The sequence below is a fragment of the Daphnia magna genome, linkage group LG3 (genome assembly GCF_020631705.1).
Source record: "Daphnia magna isolate NIES linkage group LG3, ASM2063170v1.1, whole genome shotgun sequence".
Lineage (NCBI taxonomy): Eukaryota > Metazoa > Arthropoda > Branchiopoda > Diplostraca > Daphniidae > Daphnia > Daphnia magna.
Genome location: NC_059184.1, coordinates 10,919,367 through 10,941,960, shown reverse-complemented (window position 1 = coordinate 10,941,960; position 22,594 = coordinate 10,919,367). Strand labels below are relative to the sequence as shown.

Here is a 22,594-nt window from a genome sequence, read left to right as displayed (position 1 = left end):
TGTTGAGTATGTTAGTGTGGTTGGATTTTGCCTTGTACCAAGGTCTGGTGGTGTTGCTAGTTCAAGCTCTTCGTTGTTTTCCAGCAGGTTGGCTATAGCGCGTCCGCTCTGGTTGTGGTGGTTGCATGATGTCTCCCAGCGTCCATGGTGGGCATTGAAGTCCCCGCAGAGGATAAAGCTGCTTCTTCTCGCTTGGGTTAGTAGCTTGAGTTCGTCTTCGTTGCATTGATTGCCGTTAGGGATGTAAGCTGAGATTATGTCTATAAATTCGTCTGTATTATTGTTTTTAACAGCTATTGATGCGCCGACTGCTTCGATTGTCTGGGTTGCTGGGAGTGAGAGTTGGAAGAACTGGAGGGATTTATGGATAAGGATTGCCACTCCTCCTCCATTTTGGTTCTGGCGGTTTTTGTTGATCACATTGTAGCTTTTGAACTTAACAGTGAATGAGTCTTTCCAAAAAGTTTCCGAAATGATTGCTATTAATGGTTTGTATTTGTGCAAGTGTGCTTTAAATTGAACTAAATTGGCTTTTGTTAGGCTTCTTGAATTTAACTGAATAATGAACATAATTTCCAATTGAGTTCTCTCCCCTTCGACGCGTTGCTTAGCCTTTTGATTTTATTTTCGGAGCCTCCTTTGCTTTCTGAGGCTTTGAGGGGTAGGGGTGCTCTGCCTGCTGCGTGATCCACTTCAGGGGGTCCTGCTAATTGGCCTCCTCCATCAGTCTCAACTTCCATTTCGACCTGATCTATGTCCGGGAAGTTTCTTTGGAAAAGACTCACCAGCATATCTAGCTTTGCATTGGTCGATGCTTGACCTGCTTCTAGGGTGTCCAGCGAGATATGAATTTGACTCACCGTTTTATCTAAGTTTTCTACTCTCTTTTCTAGAGATTTGATCTTGCCGATTTCCGTTCGCATTCTGGTCATTTCTGTTTGCAGGGCTTGCACTTGACTTTTTAGAATCTCAGTTTCTGGTTCAGGGGCTGTCGTTGAATTATTTTTTGCGATCTCGCTATAGGGCTGTAATCGAGTCTCTTGCTGGGGGGTACCCTTTTCGGCCTCCGCTCGGGCAGAAGCCCTCATTTTCAGATACTTCGGGCAGGTTGGGGAGCTGGCTGGGTGATCACCTTTGCAATTGATACAATTGGGTGATGATTTACAGTTAGCGGTATCTTCGTGGGTTATTCCGCATATGGAACAAGCATGGGTGGAGTTGCAGAATCTCTCCGTGTGGCCAAGTCTCTGGCATTTTTTGCAACGTAGTGGCGATGGTAGCTGCTTTTCGGGTATGAAGACTAGGCCATTTAGGAGGATTTCTTTGGGGTACTGGCCATTAAACTCTATAGCTACCGTAGTGGAGGGGATCTTTGAAGTACCTTTATGAATCGTAAAACGATGGACGTTATTGATTTTGTATACGTTCGAGGGCTTGACGGATCTCCTCGTTCGTGTCTCCAGTTGGTACTTGACGGATGATGATCCTTTGGGAGGTGTAGCTATTTGGAAGAGAGCAGTTTACCTCAATTTCTCCATTGAGCACTTTATGAGTATCCAATAGTTGATTTTGCTGTTCACACGAGGCTGGTCGAATTAGTAAGTCGCCTCCTGCTGCTATTGAGACACCTCCTTTCTCGAATGGGCCTAATTTCCGTTCGAGCTCTTGTATGATTGCTGAGATTTCCTCAGATTTCATTTGTTTGAAGGTGCTGAGGCCATTACGCTTTATGAAGACAGGCATCGGTTTTTTATCCATGTGCGACATCACTATTGTGGGAGGGGGGGGTGGCCTAAGGCCGGGCTCTACCGCTTGCGCTATGGGCAAGGTAACTTCACTTTAGTAGAGGTGTGGTAATGTAATCTTGAGAGTTCTTTAGAACACATCCGATCACTGGCGCGGTTGAAACCGCTCTTCTTTCTAAGTAGATATCCTTCTAAGTAGATATCCTTCTCTATCTGCACAAGTCCATTGGCGTAGTCGGACAGTTTAAATAGATTTATTGTTTGAGGTATTAGATTGCTAACATTTGAATCACCCATGTTTATATATTTTCTTGACACTAGAAACGCAAAAAATACTAAACAGCATCCCTAGCCTTTTACTTGAATTAATTTTCATGGATAAACTAGGGATGATTAATTATTTAAAATGACTGGAGAAGACGCAGAATGTCTTAAAGTATAGTATTCTAGAACATTTCCTGAATTGGAAAAGTATTCCTAGGGTAAATAAATCAAAAACCCACTTTTTTCCTATCTCCCCCTGCAATCGAAACCCTCCTGGATTTTTTTTAATTTTGCAACGCAGCATCCGAAACTGGTCTATACCATGCCATTGATTAATTAAGTAATATTCTAATAAATGAAAACAAAATTATAAGGTTAAAAGGCATTGTATTACGGAAAGGAAACAGAAAGAAAAATAAACAATAATCATAAATAATAACAAACACAAAACAAAAAAATAACGGCTCGGGGGTTTTGTGTTTTTGAGAGACAGGGTTCAGGTCCCTGAACGAGATGCAGTTGCAACTGAATGCGAATACCCATCGCTGTTCTTGAACTATGAATCTTTGCCATTCGATTGCTGTCTTCATCCACAGAGCTATTGAGAAGACAATTAAGTGTGACATGCAAAGAACAATTATTTTGTTACCGAATATCGATATAAATTGCACAATACAAATCTGAACTGATCAGCGTCTGCTTTTCTTAAGGCTAAACAGTATGTTACAAAGCTAGTTTTATCTATATTTTATCGAATTTTACATCCAATTTTTTTTTATGCTAGCGAAAAAATTAATGCGATTTCTAATTGCAAAATAGTCCAAACGCAAAGAACACGAAAAAAATGAAATAAAAGATGTGGATGGAGTGAGATTTAAACTTCGATACTTTGAATCCCAAATTCTGTATGATACCACAGAGCTATAGTGCCCTTCAATATTATTCAGTTTATGCTATAGTTAAAGTAAACTATATGAACGTCAATCGATATAATTTTCCAAATAGAAAATTAAATAGAAAATAGTAAAAGTCAAACCTTCAAATTATCAACGATTACGACTGTCAAATCACCATTTTCCCAGACTAATGTGCAATAAAAAAAGTTATGTTGTTTATTGGGATCGAACACGGATCCTTGATGTCATGAGCATCGTCATATACCACTATGCCATTCAAGTTGGTAACTTTTGCGTAAGTTAAAAAGAATTGACTGTTGTTGTTGGTTAGTATCGATACAAAATGCAGACGAAAATCTAAAATTATCGTCGTCTGTAACACTATATTTGGCTAGATAGTAAATTTGTTTACTATTGATATCAGGGTTACCACAGCAATGACTAATTCTTTTTAAATTAAATTGATTTCTAATTCAAATTACAATAAGAAACATAAGAATTCAAAAAATATAGGTCTGTTATGCAACCGATTTATAAAATCCCATCAAAAATCATTTAAGCAAGCTTTTCCCAACAATAAAAACGCTGGAAAAGTTTCTTCGATCAGATTTGAACTCAGTGCCTCAGTATCACTAGACTTGTGTTATACCACTGCGCCAGCAGTCTATAGAAATCATTCAGCATAAAAAAGATTAATTGCTGTTGGGTAGTATCGATACAAATTGTAAACAAAAATCTAATCTTTCCGTCGTCTGCTAGCTTCCAAATGCGTTAAAAATGTATTTTCTAGAGCCAATCATCAAGAAAAAAATCACAGTCGCTTCTGGATTTGAACTCCGAACATTATGATCATAGATCAAGTCGTTAACCTTAGCGCTACTACAAACTAGACTGTTACAAATTCTCGCCGCCATAAATTTCTTGTTGACGACTATCGATGCAAATTAGAAAAACTGCCATTTTTTGTTTTACTGTTTGAGGCTTGTTAGTAGTACCGTGGTTACCACAACTCACAATCACTTTTGCATAGAATTTTTAAATATTATGTTTACCTTGTTTTTTATATTGATACAATCATGTACGCAGTATATTTTTTGGCCAGTAGATGGGGATAATTAGATATTTTATCGATAATCGCATCGTTATCTAAAAGTGGGCGTAGATAATTTGTATCTAACCAAATAAGATAATCGCCAACACTAGTGTGGTGCGAGAGTAACACACGCTCCATCCGCTCCATCCGTAGCTACACGTCATGGTGAGGTACCGCTAAGCGCAATAAGAGCGGCTAAAATCGTATGCGTGGTGACGTAGTGTGGGCACTGTGCGTCACTTCCACTTCAGGACTACGGCAAGTTGCCGTCAAGCATAATGAAAGCAGTTTCAACTCACTTCATCCCTTCCCCCTATCCAAAGAGGTGTTGATCCTCCATCTCCTTCACTGAATAGAGATTACATACTGGACACTTGCATATATAAACATCCGATTTTTTTGTTTTCGTCAAGAGTAGTATCACTGTTTACACAAAATTGTTTAATCTTAAGGAACACTGTTACATAGATATTTGTGTTAAGAACTAAGCTTCTTCCATATTGTTGCGGTGATTGAAACTATGGACTCGGTTGTCATGTCCGGCGATCTTTTTATCGGAGATTTCCCGCATTCTAATCCGAGATGTCCAGCAGTCTTGTCGGTAGAGATTTCCTTTCATAGCAACTGTTCCCAAAAAGCATAAATTCCCGTGTGTTTCTAATGAAGCTGAGAAATACAACGTACACCTAATTATGGTTGCCGATCTCACTTACTATAGATAGATGCGGTAGTGCCCTACCGCTACGTGGCACTCTAGTAGAGTTCTTCTATACGTACAGTATGTACAGTATCCTTCACAAAAAGGTGAACACCGATTTGTTTTGAAAAAGCCATCTGTGGGTAGAAAATATGAATAGTTTACCTTTTTAAGGAGAGGTAGGGCGGTTTTGGCGCAAAATCCTCATAAAGGGGGTTGGGTAATGTCAGTCCAGACACGTTTTTTTTGCCCTAGGTATTAAATGTCTGGAAAAAAGTGTAGACTGTATCATCGGTAGACTCCCCTACCCCCCGGCTAAGTAGAACTATTTTTGCAATACAAAATAGAGTCTTTCCATTACTCGTTATTGTCATTATCGGGTCGGGTAATCGGGTAGCATATGGAAACACAAAATTATTTTTATCAGTATGCTAGCTGTCTGTTATTAAATTGTTAGTGGCTTATTGGATACGTTTCCGTCGGCGACGCGAGAGTTCCGCGTTCAAAGCTTGTTTGCGTTAATAGTATTCAGAACAAATCTAACTATTGAATATAATTAAATAAAATTTTGATAAGATATATAATATTTAAAATTTTGAAAAAAGTATTTACATACAATTAATGATTATTTCATTCGTAAACAATTACACTTTTTTCATGAACGCAATAATTTTGTAAACAGTTCTCTCATCCAAGTCTAGAACGCGGATCTCCCGCGTCGCCGACGGAAACGTATCCAACAACCCACTTTCAATTTGATAACTGACAGCTAGCATACTGATAAAATAATTTTGTGTTTCCATATGCCTTTCAAACATTCCTTAATAAAAAAAATTAGATAGCTGTTTGTGCGTGGTTTCATAGATACCGCTGGTATATGTGTAGAGGTTCCGGTTAGGACGCAGGAGACCGGTGTTCGATTCCTAATATGAAATTCCATAATATAGGATATCTATATAAAAATCTTCGTTCTTTGGGTATGTTTATTGCTAAAGAACAAAGAAAATTTTAATTTTTTTGTAAGAGATAATGTTAAATAATTTAAACAAATCAAAATTTTCTTTGTTCTTAAGCAAATTACATTCCCAACGAACGAAGATTTTCATGAATATACAACAAATTTGGGTGTCTGGGCAGGAGCGACTAGCAGTATTTTGGCAGGAGCGACTGGCGGGTTTTGAGCAGGAGCCCCATATAGCACATTTCTGCCGTCGGATGTCCGACTCATGGCCGAACATCCGTTAGATATCTATGTATTCAATGGGTAGTTCCAGGGATATCCGTCGGCTAGTCACCTTGGAAGTGCAATGGATGTGCGAAAATTATATTCTATGGACCTCCTTCCAACAGCCAAGAAGATTTTCAATTGTTTCAATTAAGGATCGGCCTCGAGTCAATCGGGGCGCTTTTTTGCAAATCGGGTTTCTCATTTCGGGCCATCGAGGCGTGGCTCAGGGTGTAAAAATTCTTCTCCCCGAATTCAATTGGGGTTTGCAATCAATTGGATTGCAATCAATTGATTCATCAATGCAAAAAACATTATCGATTGACTGTTTCACCCGATCTATCCGATAACAACCCCGATAATAGCTCGTTCTACCCGCTTGCCCCGATTTTTACTCTGAAACTGAAAGAACGGCATTTTTTTTTTAAATTGCTTCGGGGCAACGGGTTAACCTCAAATTTTTCCCCGCACCGCCCCGGTTGAAAAAATGGCACCTCAATTCAACCCCGAATGCACTTTATCGGTGCGGGGCGGTTAACTCGATTAGAACTAATTGGGGCCGATCACTAAGTTTCATTATTAATTGTCCAAATTTCTTTGTTTCCAAAAGGGGAAAACCGTGTTCAAATTTTTCCCTTGAACGTATTTTTATTTTAAGTCCAGCATTTAATACGATTAATTGAAAAAATAAAGGAGTAATTATCTATTTGCCGGATGGTTTATTTTTAAATTTACTACAAAAAATGAATAAAATATATGTAAGTCGTGAGTTTGTTTGCACAAGCTTTCCGTTTAACTTACGGGAACCAAGCCATTGGAAATTAACTCACAGAAAATAAATATTATTCGGCACCTAATAATATTCAAAGCAAGTATACTAATGATAGGATTATAATTTCAAATAATAAAAAACTACTTTAAACTTAATAAATCATGCTGAAGTTAAAAATTCAAAAAATATTTAGCATAAATTGTTTAATTTCAATTTATACACCTCTGTTTTAACCTAAGTTCGACATCATCTTGACTTCTTAAAAATCCTGTATGTGATTTGTTATCGAAAAAGCTCAAGTGTTTTACAACAATTCGATTGTATTGTTCGAAAATGTTATATAATATATTTATAGATTGGCAGAGTGGAATAATATTCGATTATGATGCGGATGACCCGAGTTCGAATCCTGGTATAGCATAATGTTTTATCAACATTATATGTCCAATACATGTCATATTTATAGCCAAATGAAAGCCCGTTCGGATATCCTTAGAATGTCCGACGGCGCTGTTGAGGGCGGTCAAAACAAAAAAAAAATACATCCATAGGACATCCAAATCGGATATCGGGCTGTCCGGAGGATATCAAAAAGATGTACTCAACATCCGACCCCGACATCTGTCGGACATCCGACGGACTGCCTTGTGTTATGTGGAGCCACTTGTGGTTTTGGTGCAGTAGCCACTGGCAGTTTTTAACAAGTGCAGAATTTGTTTTTTCCAGTCCGTTATAAGTTCATCAACAATAGCAGCTCCAAAGCAATTTCCTCCTAAATTGTTGGATCCAAAAGGGTTCATGAGCTAAAGGTTGTTGCAGGAACGTTATTGGCATCTCGGACAAAGTCATCAAACAATGGTAAAACATGAAAAATTCTATGCATTAATAATCGTCTTAATAAAAAACCAAACATAAGCAGTTGATACCCATAATAGACAAAACTGGTTGGTACAGCTTCAAACTCCCTTCCTTCTCTATCTTTCAGAGGATCCTCTGAGTTGAGATTATTTTTCTCTATGTCTTGTTGAAGCTCTGCAGCAGGAATGTCCAGAAATTGCAGATCACCCTGCAATGAACCAGATATATTTACATTGTTGGCAAAAGATTCTCTTCTAGAACCTCTACAGTAAGTGAATTTGGATGTGTGACATCTACTGCAGGCTTATCGTCTACATCTTGAAATAGGTCTAAGTAGGTCCTCTAAATTGGCACAGTCAAGTTTTTCTGTTATGGGAGGTAGACAAAATGTATTACATATTATCAATAAAGTAGTAAAAAAAAATTACGTGTTGGGGTGTTACATTACCTTGTGCTAATGCACAGAGTTTAGCCCAGTTTCTCTTCAATCTTGTAATAGACGGCTGTTTTACAATATACTTAGCTAGCCTACCATAATGCAAAAAACTGTTAAAAAGATACACACACACTATTTCAGGGTTATTCGTACGAAAAGCTCGGTTAATGATATCTGGGGTCCTATCCCCAAAACTTTGAATCGTATCGCAAAATTTAATTTCGTGGTATATACCACGGAGTAACGGAATTTTATAAAAGACGGAAGTTTTTAACGGAATTTTAGAAAAGATTTGTACGCAACGGAACTCGAACATCAGAACTTTAGATGTGTATTTCCATGGCTTACCACTGTGTTACATTCTATAAAGATTAATTAACAAATGCCTGTTCGGATTCGATTCAAGTGCGTTAGGTGATACAAAAATTTTGAGGGAATTTTTAAAGATTTGAAAACATTTGATTTTAGGTGTTTTTGATGCAAGTGGCTAAACAAAAACCATTCCATGAAAAAGCGTGGTTCTTCCAAATTTTACAATTCCACAAATTATTCGGGTTTTATTCCATCCAGGGGTCCACTAATCAGAAAATTTCGGGGAAACTATACCCACATATGATGAATTGTATTAACAACCCCAAAAATTTGAAAAAAATACGAAAATGTTGCTTTTTCCCACTAACTTGGGGGTTGCTAAGGCTTACCCCGAAAGACTAAAATCCTTTTTTGCAGTGTAATTCTTTGTGCGAATTTTTTCATTTAGCGTGTAAATTAAACTTACAATGAGAGCATATCCATCTTAGGCCAGCTACCTCGTCTATGAATATGAAAGAAAAATAGTTACAATGTATTGCACAGGCTAATTAGTGGTAAACTTACCAAAAAATTCCATACATCTTCTTTTTTTATTTGATGAGTATTTTCTGGTTTGTTTATCAACGAAACGGCTGGTCTTCATGACGCCTAATTTGTCACATTTTTTATGCTTTGGCACACCCTTATTATCCGTATTTTTTTCAGAAGATGAAGGCTCTTCCTCGTCCTTTTCGCTAAGATTACCTGAAATATATTCATGCTAGCCATTCTTGCGTTGATTTAAATTTCTTTTAACGGAACAATATGGCCATGAACATCAAGAGATGGCGTTGACAGCCAGCAACTCCCATTAGGATAACGACGCTTCAGATTTGAAATACCGATTCAATGCGGAACTACGGCCATGTTGGTCGAAATGCGCAATGGCTGATTGAAATCCAAAAGGACTGTCGGATTTCTCAGTTTTCACGGCTGGCCCAGCTTTTACGGCCGGTTTAGCTTCCACGGCCGGCTCAGCTTCCACAGCCGACTCAGCCTCAACGGCCGGCTCCACCTAGTCAGACAGCAAAGCCACGCAGTAAAGCACAGCCTTGCCGTCCGGCTACGCCTTCCCAATTGAATAGGGTCAGGACCGATGAAATTCAAAAAAATAATGACTTATACTAAAATTAAGAGAAAAAAAAATAAAAAATATTTCAAATTTAATGTGTCTCTCGGAAAAATTTATTTTAGAAGTTATTTAGCTTTAAAATTTCGATCACGTGACTTTCCTCAAAAACGGAGGAGGTGGCTTAAAAGTCATGTGATCTTCCGTTATTAGCCCAAGGGTTCATTGGTTCATGAACAACCAATAGAAATGGATCACGTGATCCGTGAAACCAATAGAGTGCGTCAGCCTCAAAATTTTTTTAGCCCGCATTACTATTTCTTTTCAAACGACCTAGAGAATACAAGATGTCTCACCGCCTCTTGGAAGGCTTTATTAAAGCTGATTCAAATAACATTCCTGTCGTCGATATACATATGTTTTCTGATTACATAAAAAAAGATGCTAATTTCATTTCTCCTGAGATCCGTTGTGTCAAAGCAACAAGAAATGGACGCGAGTCCTATGGAGATTCAGCGATTGGCTATGTACAAATAAAAAGGACGGAAAAGTACTGCACTATTTTTGCAGCATGCTGCCCCGAACAAAGTGTTCGAAGTAAAAGTTATAGAGTCCAAGTTGAAGTAGACTTGGAAAATTCAGAAATAAAATCTGCCATTTGTCATGACTGTGTGGCCTCTGCAGGTGGCTGCAAACATTCCCTGGCTGTGTTAGGCTGGCTTCATAGAGAAAGTGAAAAGAAGAGCGTTACGGAAATAAAGGCTTACTGGAAGAAAAGCAAACTATCCAGAGTTGGAAGCACTATTAAATTTGTCGAGGCCAAGGCACTGTATTCCAAGTCAAAGAAATCAAAAGATCCTGTCAACCGTCTTCGAAAATCAAGCCCTGCTAATAGTTTTTACCAAGAAGTTGTAAACTGGTCTAATACTATTACATCACAATCATCAAGATCTCAATCGACATTCTACTACCATGTTAATGCAGAACTGAACTGGTGTGACACTGTCGACATTCATGTCTTGTGTCTTCTGTATAGAAGTGGCAATCAATCAACGAACGTGAACGACTTCTTCGTCTTTTTAAAATCCCATATGACAAAGGAAAACTGCCGAGTAGCTGAACTGAAAACACAAGATCAATCAGAGAACAAAGACTGATTTAGATTGAAGTATGAAACAAAATATTAATCAAATTCAAATTTTCCCCTTTCATCTATTTTAATTTTTCTAAGGTACTGTCGTATTACTGCATCGAAAGTTTACGAAGCATCCAAGTGCAGAACTAGTGATGGCAGCTTAACTAATACCTTGTTTGGCGCTTCTAAGTTAAGAGACTCAAAGTCAATGAGTCGGGGAAGAAAACTCGAGCCCTTGGTGTTGAAACAAGTCGAAATCAAAACAAAAATGAAGTTTGAAAGGTGTGGTATTTTTCTTTCATCTGATCACCCGGTGTTTGGAGCCTCACCTGATGGAATTTGCAGTACCCATGTTTTGGAAATCAAATGTCCCTTGACCGCGAAAACTAAGTTAAATTACATTGAATCGAATGGGAAAATAGCCGAAAAAGTGAAATCCCAAATACAACTGCAAATGGCTTTTACTGGTAGAGAAATGGGCTTTTTGTGTGTAGCTGATCCAGATTTTGAAAATACCGAAAATGTCGAAATCATCCTTGTACCCTACGACAAAGAGTATGTCGAGTCTCTGCTTCAAAAGAGTTTGCAATTTTGGATAGATTCGATATGGCCTGTTCTCATTTTAATTTAATGTTTCCACTGCAATACATTGATGATTAAATCAGACGATAAAATTTTACTTACTTTATTAAAGGATTTTGCAAATTTACAAGGCCACAAACAATTTTTATTACATCATCAACATGCTTAAGTTGCTGGTTTGTTATGCATGCATGAGGGGAAACAAAACTAAACTCACGTATTCGCCTAATAGCTCTTTCCACATGAATGCGTAAACCTGAAATCCTTCTACTATCAATAACATCTCTCTTGCTTGAATGTACACCTGATGACACCGATGATGGACGAACTAAAACACACTTTTTGCTGGATATGAAAGGTTCTATTCTTTTGAAACCTCGGTCTGCCATAACATGAACTCCCGGCTGTAGCTTTTCAAGAAATTTACTCTGGGCAGTTACCACTTCGTCAGTGGTTCTGCCTCCATATCCTGTTGAAACAAAATTAATTAAACCGTCAGGAGTTATCGAAACGAGATATTTCAAGGTGTTGCATCCCTTGTACTCAGACCAAGTAAGTGCTTGATTAACGGGATCACTTGGCTTTTGTATTTCTATTTCGAAGCAGTCTATTATTGATTGGACCCTGCTATAATTTTTCCTAAACGAAACCGGCAATGCTCTTTTTAAAGAATTACTGTTAGGCCACACAATGATCTCCAGAACATGGTCTGCAATAAAACTAACATATCGATTAAAAATCCTACATGCTTGTCGTGGGCTTAATCCGAATTCGTAAGCAAGGACTACGAAAGACTCATTCAACCTAATTTTTCTAAAAATCAGACATACAGCATCGTGAGAAGTAAAAAAGCCGTCATTACATGAAAATTTGTTCGACAAAAGATGAATAAAGGAAATACGTTCTGGTAGGATACCTAGATATACTCTAGGGTCCATATTCAGTAACTTTCTTGTTCTAAGTAAACTGGTGTTTCGAAATAACATGGTATCCAGATTGTTAACTTCTTCAAAGCTTTTACATGAATCTGATTCTGATAGGTCACCACAACTCTCTCCTGTTGAAGATGATGACAGTTCTTCTTCTTCCGATGGAATTTCTAATATTCTTTTAGTACTTCCGTGTTTGACAGGGGAAGCTTTAGAATCACTAAACGTTACCTTCCAAGGTGAACCAAAAGGTGAGCATGCTACATTGGCTAGTAAGCCATGCTTGGCGAAGTCCAATTTATTAGTTTGAACTGCCTTGCTTCGAACTGGTACACACGTTTTAAAGTGTTTGTCAGTTTGCACACCAATATCTTTCAACTGAATGGATATTGGCTGATGGCTAATGTCATTGACATTTGAGTTGGAGAAGTCTGTAAAAAACTTCTTACAATGAAATGAATACAAAAATATATACAATGATAACTTACTGAAATGTTCTCTTTCATTGACTTCTTCTCCAATAACAAACCCACTGGATGTTGGAGTAAGAATTATTGGTTCTTCGACAAAATTTTCTTGGCTGATGTAATCAGTGACATTTGAGTGGCAGAAATCTATAAAGAAATAATGATTACAATAATTAAATACAATAATACACAATAATAACTTACTGAGGTGTTCTCTTTCATTAACATCTCCTTCGATAAAAGAAATGCAGGATGTTGGTGTAACACTTGTTGGTTCTTCTACTAAATTGGATGTGCTTGTTGTTGCTGAAATACATGTACAACAAATCATTATAATGACTGAATAAACCACAAATTAGATATGATAAATAAATACCAAGAGATTTCAGTAATGGAAATATGTGGGGAATGACATTTTTGTTCATCAAAATTTTTTTGTGGCGTCCACTTTTGTACTCTGCCAGGTTTTTGCAATCAACTTCCATCTGATATTTTAGAAAACAATAATCTAGTTATTACGATTTACATTGACAACTTTTGTATAAACTTACATTGAAATGGTCTTCACAAACGTATACATGACTGTTCTTAATTTCAGCTGGATTACGTCCACAGGCATTAAGCCAAACACTTCTTTTATTTTTTTCTGCAGGGGCTGGCACACTAATGAAAATCTTGTTAGTTGAATCACTTACGTTAGGGCAGAACTTTGCTACACATAGCTTTTTCTTAGACATTTTATAATTCAGATTTCACAGACACAGTGACCTGACAGTGACAGTGCAATAGGAAAACCAAGCCAGACCAAGCTGTCAATAGGAATTAGGAAAGCCAATAGGAAAGCCAAGCTGCCAATCACGTGATCTTTTCCTATTGGTTTTGAATTGGACCCAATCAATTTCACGGCTAATGTTTTCAAGTCACGTGACTTTAGTCCCCTCCTCGTTTTTTGAGGAAAGTCACGTGATCGAAATTTTAAAGCTAAATAACTTCTAAAATAAATTTTTCCGAGAGACACATTAAATTTGAAATATTTTTTATTTTTTTTTCTCTTAATTTTAGTATAAGTCATTATTTTTTTGAATTTCATCGGTCCTGACCCTATTACGGTGACGGGATTTTCTACGATGTATACATTAATTTTAATTGCGAAAAAACAATGAATAAAATATGAATACCTTCTTTCATTAGGAAGATACTCGTAAATAAGAGATCTACAATTGTGAGGATTCACCACCAAAATCAAATTCAAACAGTAAAATTGAACACGCTTCATTTATTGTCCTTTTCTCTCAGCCATTGCCCTGTTTTGACCCTAAGTTTGTTGCCCCGAATGACCCCCTTTATAATTTAATTATCTTAACGGTAAGCCCAGATGTTTTCCGCCTGACTTTTTATTTTGAACACGTCTGAGCTCATTTGACCTTAAATTCAGCTTTCTGTCTTTCCGTATAAAAGATATACAACCTCCACTTGAAAAAACAGTCAAGCGTCATAACGTCAAGTAAGTCACTCAGTCAGTCTGGGGGCAGTCTTCTGACAGTCTTCTCAGAGTCTTCTCCCAGCTCTTCTATCAGTTTTTACCTTCTTTCTTTGTCCGCTGTATTTTATAATGTGTTATGGATATTTTTTTATGAAGCGAATTGTAAAGAACAAATATCGGTAAGGATTACCTGACTCGCATGAGGAAGAATTTCCAGCTGCACTTTGTTTTCATGAGCTAACTTTATCTGCTTGCCTGAAACAGCAGTGAATTTGATGTAACGGGAAGAATGATAACCATAAATGTCATTAGGTGATTCAGGTATTTTTACTCCACTGAACTTTGAGTTTGTTCGAAACCTGTTCACCAGTTGAGCATTTCTACATTTCATCAGCTTTTCATCATCAAAGAGTTTAATCTTTTCCGAACCAGCCGTATCAACTATGTGAATCACACATATCTTTTCTTCATTCGATGAAGCCATTTTCAACACAAATTAACTTAGGAACATCATTGAAATATTTACGTCACTTGTATTGTTTAAAACAGTCAACTAGCAGACGATGTTAAATGATGCAAAACTTGTGTCACATAGATTAATGTGAATAAAAAATTTGTTACGAGAAAATCTATTTACATAAATAAAATGCAGTTGTAAAAAAAAACATTTTTCCAAATTTTGCGGGTAGGATGCGAGGTTGCCGTTCCAGGTAAATTAAATGTGACAGGAGGAATCTCCCAGATAAATTGATTCTGCTTCGAACCAAACGGTAGATAATTACGTCTGCTTTGATGCTAATATAACAAGTAAGAGCTGATCTATTTAAGGATGTTATTGGTTTGTTTTCCCCTTAATTTGACAAAAACCGTAAAATTGAACCATTTTCAAAAACGTCTGTTTGGTGTAAAACGGCCAGACAAGGCGTGTGTTTAAACACCCTAAAAAGCAGCGTAATTTTCTTAATCTATTGATGGTTTTTTAATCCATGCCGCGTGGTTTGACAAAAAACGTCCTTTACGCCGACTTTCACGACCCGTCACGGGGGGAACGCGTCCGATGCCAGCCGACAGAGATGGGTTTAAGTCTTACTTAGACCTCCATCTATCGGTAGCATACGTCAAAGCTTTTGCCTTTAGGTTTGACATGAGTTGATAGCTGTCTCTTAGTCTATAAAGATACCAAATATTTTGCAATTCCTTATCGGAAATCGAACACTGATCTACGGCGTCGCAATCAGAGGCTCCACACATATGCCATCGGTTTCGACATAATTGTACACAGGCAGCTATCTAATTTATTTGGGTAAGGAATATTACACAGCCTAAGTCCAATATTTCCAATGGTCGGTTTAAGGAAACACACCACCAACCAGGTTGCAAAAATGTCCCGACCTGTTACTTGCCTTAAAGTGTAATACTTTAAGGCATTAAAAATTTTCTAGACTTACCCAACCCTGTCCTATGTTTCCATCACCCCGTCTACCCTCCGTCATAAATAAAAACAAACAAAAACCCTTTACCCCGCCAATAGGTGACTTTCAAAAATTAAATCGGTGTTTGGATTTTGGTGCAGGATACCGTACAATAAAGAGAGAAATTGTTGTTTCGTGGGGATCAAAAGCTGGTCTCATTCTTCAATCTTGTCAATGGATTCTAGCTTGGCGTCTATTATAACATTCTTCATTCGAATATGCTGTGAATATTAATAACTTTAAAACGAAGGGAATTATATTTTTTTAATTATTTAATTAACAAAAAAAAGCACATATTGCTCGATGAAAATTTGTTTTATAAATGAACGAGAATTTCACGTAAGGTAACCAAGATAATTCATCACCTCATCTGAAATCGAACACCGAGCTCCAGCAAAACATTCAGAAAGGCTACACCTACTCCATTGACAACGACGTAAATATTCACAGGCAGCTGGAACATAAGCTAAATTGTTTCGGTAAGCAACATTACCCAGCTCAAGCCCTAAATTCGAGTTAAAATTTGTTGTATCAGTATTGGAATTTCTTTGGTTCGTCATTAATTGCGTGAAATCTGAGCTAAACCCAAGTCAAAATCTGGAATATCTTGGTATGATAATCAACTCGAATCTCCTCTCCCTCGCTCTACCCGAGGGAAAAGTCGATGCTATTTTAAAGCTCTGTTTAGACTCCCTTTGGTCGGGCAAGTCTGGGTGAGTAAGTTTTCGAGATCTGACGAAAATCGTGGGAAATTATTCTTGTGTCCTTCCCACGGTGCCATTCGTCGAAGGGCATCTTCGTAAATTGCAGTCGTTCTACATTTCCCCCTTCCATGAGGACATGGATAGATCTGTCGGCCTCACGCCGGTGGCAAGAGCAGATCTACTCTGGTGGGCGACGCATTTAAAATCGGTAATCCTTTTTTCCTGATGCACTAGATCTCTTTATTTTTTCTGGTGCCTCTCTCCATGGTTGGAATGCTGTCTGTGATGAATCCCGTTGTCACGGTCCATGGCAATTACCAGACAAATTTCGTCACATGAACGAGCTAGAATTAACGAGCGCTTTGTTCGTGCTTCAGAGTTTTACAGCTTCATCCGCTAACATCTCAATCCACCTTTTCTTGGACAATTTTCCACCACCGTCGCATATATTAACAAATGCGGAGGAACCCATTCTAAGGCGCTTTCCGACATCACCGCTCAAATAGCCTTATGGGGCGAAGACCGTAAAATTTCAATTCTGGATTCTCATTTACCGGAAAACACCAACATAATTGCTGACGAAGAGTCTCTGACATCTTAAGACTGAGGCAATTGGATGCTTTTATCAGAGGAGTTCCGGAAAGTGGCAGGCAAGTGGACACTCACCTCCTTGCATCCGCCTGTAAGGCCCAAATTCCTCGGTTCGCTACCGCAAAGCGCAACACAGACTCCATCCGAGAACGGACTATAGCCCGATCTCCACCAGTCAAAAGATCAGATGATCTAGCGGCAGAGATCGGTTCTACAGTGGCTACCTAAAGTATCGGAACGCGCGAGAGAACCTTATGGGAAAAGGCGATTTTCTCGGCGGTCCTAAATACAGCGCATTCGTTGGAAAGCGACCAATTTTTTTTTGTAGGTCAGGCTATTAGGTAATTTTTTTTAGATTTTTCAATGTTGGGAAGGGGTGTTTTTAATCCGAGCCCTAAGTATCGGAACACGCGAGAGAGCCTTATGGAAATGTGGCTACTTTTACGACCTATTATTAGTGAACTATTTGTAATAAAACTACGGGAAAAGATGCAAAAAACAGAACTATGCTAGTTCTACAATACACATCATTTTCAAATTTTTTCATTTAAATTTAACCCAATGAATTTCAATTTGAAAATCCAATTTATCAATTTATCCTTTTTTCCCCTTTCTTTCTCCCCCCAGCAGAGTTGTCGCGTTTTCTCCCCATTGGGTTGGGAGAACATCACCATTTTCTCCCAAACCAATGGGGAGAATACACCCGGAATATGAAAACGCGACAATTCTGCTGGGGGGGGGAAAGAAAGGGGAAAAAGGATAAATTGATAAATTGGATTTTCAAATTGAAATTCATTGGGTTAAATTTAAATGAAAAAATTTGAAAATGATGTGTATTGTAGAACTAGCGTAGTTCTGTTTTTTGCATCTTTTTCCGTAGTTTTATTACAAATAGTTCACTAATAATAGGTCGTAAAAGTAGCCACATTTCCATAAGGCTCTCTCACGTGTTCCGATACTTAGGGCTCGGATTAAAAACACCCCTTCCCACCATTGAAAAAATCTTTAAAAAAATCACCTAATAGCTGACCCCTATAACTCCCTACAAAAAAAATTGGTCGCTTTCCGACGAATGCGCTGTATTTAGGAGCGCCGAGAAAATCGCCTTTTCCCATAAGGTTCTCTCGCGCGTTCCGATACTTTAGGTAGCCACTGTATGTCCGATCTAGGCTTGTAAACTTTTCTACCAGGTTGCAATTTTGGACGGACATAGGTCCGTCCACGGAAAACCGAAAGCTTTGTTGTTTACAGCGATCCAAACCTCTGAAAAATATCGCTTTCTCTGGCCATTCTGTTTCAGATAGTTTGAAAACCGAAATGTCTGTTTTTGATTTCAGTTTTCACCTTAACACAAAGAGAACTGGCCGTTTCTTTTCTGATATCGTTGTTTCAGTGTAAGGATAGGAAGAGTGGTGTTTTTTTCATAAAAATTGGGGGGGGGCCTACAAGATCCCTTTAAAAAACAATAAGAGAAGGCAGAGATAGAGGTAATACGGGCTTGTGGTATATAAGAGAAATAAGGGAGGTATAAGGCAAGATCGTTCCAACGAAGCCGTTTCTTACTCGAGATCAAACTTAGAACCTAACAACTGAAGCCCACTGAATTAAAATTAATCTTCGAACCGAACATGTATTGATAGATTATTTTTCAAATTTGTCATTGCATTGAATCAAAAGAATGTCCTCTAATATTGAAGGAGTCAAATTATTTCGATTAGCAGAAAGAACAAACTTGAGGCTAGAGAAACTTCTTTCTACGCTGACTTGAGTATCAGGGACCCCATGAACAATTTCGAGAAGAATAAATAATTCTGGCGTGTCAGTTCGTGCATTATACCACCACTCCAGTACATCAGTCGCATTTATTCACGGGTGACCTTCAAATTTTCCAAACGGTGGTCGAGTTGTTGGTTTTCAATGGCGAATGTAGGAGAAACGATTGAATTTTCACGTTCCCGCAAGGCTGATTCCAACTTATCAAGAGGCTCAATCAAAGACTCAACTTGTCCGTGTGGGAAAGAGTTATTGTTAGATTCTCTGTCTAACCTCATTTGATGGACAGTTTGCCACGGATTGATCAAATAAGCTTTGGCTTTTACCCTCTCATCAGTAGATAGAATTACTTAATAAGCAAAACAAGTTACTATTAGTTATACAAAGCGAATCTATTTTATTTTACAATTAACCTTAAATCTAGGATCTAGATATATAGCTGATCGAGAAATGTCATTATCCATCAACGTATTTTCCCGTGTTTGAAGAGCCGCGGAAAAAGCTTTCGCAAATACTGTGTCGATTTCTTCTACCTCCCTTTTACACAACGTCAACAGTTAGTAAAAATCCCCTATGGTCAGCTGTTCCATTTGTAACCTGACTGATGCTTTTCGGGCCGGCTCGAGAACGGAAGATATCCCCTGGATGCCAATCCATTGAATCTCACTGATCTTAAAATCTGCACGAGAATTTTCTGTTTCGGTGATGAAGTCCCGAAGCTCAAGAAGACGAGCTAGCATCGCAAGTGTCGGGTTCCACCTGTCGTTATAAAAACATAATTTAAAAAGGGACATACGACAGTTATTTATATTACACGTGGTTTTCCCATCAAGTGCTGTTTTTTCAGTTAACTACGCCGAATCGAAACCATAAACACCGGATTTTTTAAAGCTTTCATCGCCGCACGGGCTTTTGCAATTAATCTGTTAACAGATTTCAATTTAAACTCGTCCAGCACTGCGATTTGTAATGGGGGCGCTGCACACCGAAATCCGCGCACAACATCGCGAATGCATTCCGAGAGTTCGTTAATAACAAGTTCTTCTTTTTCTTCGTCATTATTTATGTCAAGTTCATCAAAATCAATGTCTTCTTTTCCTTCGTCGCCATCTAAGAAAAGTTGCACAGATTTTATCATGTTGCTGCCGTTATCAGTTGTAAGAGAATAAATCTGAAAGCAGAAATCCCTTAACTGGAGATGCACTCCAGAATCAATTCTTTTACATGTTCTCCTGTATGTCTCCCATATACTACTATCATTCCAAGTGTTTTTAGAACTATTTTACCTTTTTTAGCATATTGGATGTTTATTCCAAGTATATGACGATCAAGACGTGTGCAACAGTCAAATTTCACACATAAGAGTTTCCCTGCTACCTCTTTGGAAATAGAAGCGCGTCTATCAGATGCCACTTTAATTATTTCTTGGCGTATGTTTTGACAATTAATCGCAGAATTAGGTTCAAAAACTTTAATTATAGGGTCAAAAATAATTTGAAAACCACTATCTTGAACTGACTTGAACTGCCATTTAGCGGTCGTCAAGACAAAATCCACACAAATCCTGGAATTCCACATGTTCAAGGCTGGGTAAAGGAGAATTGTCCCTTCTTGAAGCAGCTCCTTCATGTAAGAAAAACATTTGTGGCAGATTGCTCTGTTATCCACAATAGTTAAGGGAATAATCACTCGGAAGATAGAAGGAGTAAGTCTGGCACAATTGTATTCTTCTAATAGCACTTGAATTTCTGTCTGATTAACTAGCGAGCACGATTTTATCGACCATCTTCCGAAGGGGTTTTTTCTCACTGTTCTCATGGGCGTGCCCCCCATCTTCTTTTCTCTCTGCCATCCATTGTTGCCAGGTTTTCCCTTTTGTGGTAATCCTCGTCAATAACAAGCACTTCGTCGCCGACTTGGAGCTGGCGAGAAGAACGGAAATTTTTTTTCCGCTCAATCAAATTCGGCACATACTCTTTCATCCACCTACGCCAGTACTGATTAACGGTAAATTGTGACTGCTTCCAGCGGCGTCGCGTCAAATCATCAAATGCATCTTCGCAGTCTGGCGGATTATGCTGGCCCTGGTGTCCAACTATGATGAAGTGGTTTGGTGTTAATGCCTCTGGTTCGTCTGGGTCTGTCGATACATTAGTAAGTGGCCGACCATTCAAAAGGGACATGACTTCGGCAAACACCGTAGACAAAACTTCGTCAGTGACAGTTCGGTCTTGAAAGACGACTCACAGGGCTCATTTGCTGGATTGAACTAGCCTATCCCAGGCTCCACCAAAGTGAGGGCCGAAAGGCGGTGAGAAACGCCAGCTAAGGGCTTGGATAGCCAGTTCTTCTCTGACCTTTCTTGCGTTCAGATTTGCTAGGCCTTCTCGTAGTTCTCTCTCTCCAGCGACGATATTTGTACCGTTATCGCTGAAGATGACGTCGGGTTTTCCGCGGTAGACAATGAAACGCCGGAGCGAAATGATGAATAAATCTGAGCTCATAGAGTGCACCACCTCCAGGTGTACGGCTCGAGTCACTAAGCAGGTGATTAGTAGCCCGCATCGCTTCTCCGATCGACGCCCGATAACGACTGTGAGGGGACCAAAAAAATCTAGGCCAATATTTGTAAAAGCTTGTGGGAAACCTTGAAACCCGTCTTTTGGGAGATTTGCCATCATCGGTGGTTGCGGTTTTGCTCTTGCCATTTTGCATTGTCGGCAGCTCTTGATTATTTTGCGAATAGCGTGCTGTCCTGCGACCAGGTAGTAGGACCAGCGTACTTCACTCAGTGTCCGTTCCTCTCCTGAATGTAGCACCTTGTTATGCGCGTCGGCAATTATTAGAGAGGAAAGCGGATGCTGCTGTCCGATTATAATAAACCTTCCTTTTGTCTTTGGTACTCCATCGGAATCTATAAAACGGTTTACCTTACGAAGAATTGAGTTACCGGCTATTTGTTTTCCACTTCGGATGGCGGCGATGTCGTCTGGGAAACATTCTTCATTGGCGACGATAATGCACTTTATTAGTGCTTCTTTAAGCTCGGATGCATCAATGATTTCTTCTTTTTCCATGCTACCCCGAGTAAGTTGTGTGACGGCGAGTTTGAGGTGCTTGAGTTCGGAATGTTTCTTCCTAAGTACAGATATCGCTGCGCTGTCGCCAATCTTACTGCCATGACGGCAGCTTGTAGCTCTAGTCGTGGGATTCTCATCGTTTGAAGTGGGCCGAGACGGCCTTTAGCCAAAATGAAGCTTGTGCAGATTTTGCCTCCTGCTATCGTTCTCATATATGCCACTGCGCCGAAAGCAGCCGTTGACCCATCAGCGAAAACATGAAGTTCGAAGCTCGATTCTCCAAGTGGAAATCCTTGGGGCTGAAAACAGCGAGTCAGCGAAATTGATTCCAGCAGGTGAAGTACAGCAGCCCAGTCTTTTCATTGGGTCAGCACTGTCGCAGGAAGTTGCTCGTCCCAGCCGATTGGTTCAAAACGAGTATTTAGTACACCGTTTACAATGGTTGTCTTCTCACGCTTCTCCCTCCATGTCACTTGGAACAGCTCTTTGGCGCGTGTTGTGATGGGTAGGAAGGCCCAAAGTGGATCGAATGCCCGGGAAATGGCCGCCAGCATTTGCCGTTTTGTGAAGACTGGTTCAATTTTCTTAATTCGGATGCGGTAGCAATCAGTGTTGCAGTCCCATACCATTCCAAGCAGGTACTCAATTGGTAGTTTCTCAAGATCGAGATTTAGAAAAGGGTTTGATCTCTCTGATGCGGGGATGGATGCTAATACCTTTTTCGATGACGATGTGAAGGCTGTGAGACGAAATTCACCGAGTGCTAAGGATTCAATTGCATCCTTTGAAAATTTTATTGCTTCTTCTTCCGATTCAAATGAATCACAAAGATTATCTGCGTAAAAATCATCGCGAAGTTTTGCTGCTACTATCGGGAATTGCTTATTTTCGTTGACTGCATGCTGGAGCACCCAAAAGGCTTACGTCGGGGAAAAATTGGCTCCAAACACTTGGGTTGTCACTGCAGCGTTA

General features: G+C 39.0%; 4 protein-coding genes across 5 annotated transcripts; 1 reads left to right on the top strand and 3 right to left on the bottom strand.

Moving 5' to 3' along the window:
* The first annotated feature begins 9,753 nt into the window (after nucleotides 1-9,753).
* LOC123470319 lies at nucleotides 9,754-10,563 on the top strand. Its single transcript, XM_045170498.1, has one exon. It carries the CDS (start codon nucleotides 9,754-9,756, stop codon nucleotides 10,561-10,563), a length of 810 nt encoding a protein of 269 aa, XP_045026433.1.
* Nucleotides 10,564-11,210: 647 nt separating this feature from the next.
* Nucleotides 11,211-13,313, bottom strand: LOC116923193. Of its 2 annotated transcripts, XM_032929669.2 has the most exons (6): nucleotides 13,071-13,313; nucleotides 12,896-13,004; nucleotides 12,724-12,825; nucleotides 12,541-12,666; nucleotides 12,284-12,483; nucleotides 11,413-11,592 (listed from the first exon to the last, which is right to left on the bottom strand). In XM_032929669.2, exons 1-6 carry the CDS (start codon nucleotides 13,254-13,256, stop codon nucleotides 11,560-11,562), a joined length of 756 nt encoding a protein of 251 aa, XP_032785560.2. In that variant the 5' UTR covers nucleotides 13,257-13,313; the 3' UTR covers nucleotides 11,413-11,559. The 2 variants fall into 2 exon arrangements, with proteins under 2 accessions (XP_045026432.1, XP_032785560.2); XM_045170497.1 differs by having other exon boundaries at nucleotides 11,211-12,483.
* Nucleotides 13,314-18,631: 5,318 nt separating this feature from the next.
* LOC123470679 lies at nucleotides 18,632-19,680 on the bottom strand. The gene is made up of 4 exons (XM_045171231.1): nucleotides 19,529-19,680; nucleotides 19,140-19,301; nucleotides 18,949-19,079; nucleotides 18,632-18,891 (listed from the first exon to the last, which is right to left on the bottom strand). Exons 1-4 carry the CDS (start codon nucleotides 19,678-19,680, stop codon nucleotides 18,632-18,634), a joined length of 705 nt encoding a protein of 234 aa, XP_045027166.1.
* A 1,114-nt stretch (nucleotides 19,681-20,794) lies between these two features.
* Nucleotides 20,795-21,619, bottom strand: LOC123470678. Its single transcript, XM_045171230.1, has one exon. The coding sequence runs from the start codon at nucleotides 21,617-21,619 to the stop codon at nucleotides 20,795-20,797; it is 825 nt and encodes a 274-aa protein (XP_045027165.1).
* Nucleotides 21,620-22,594: the final 975 nt, after the last annotated feature.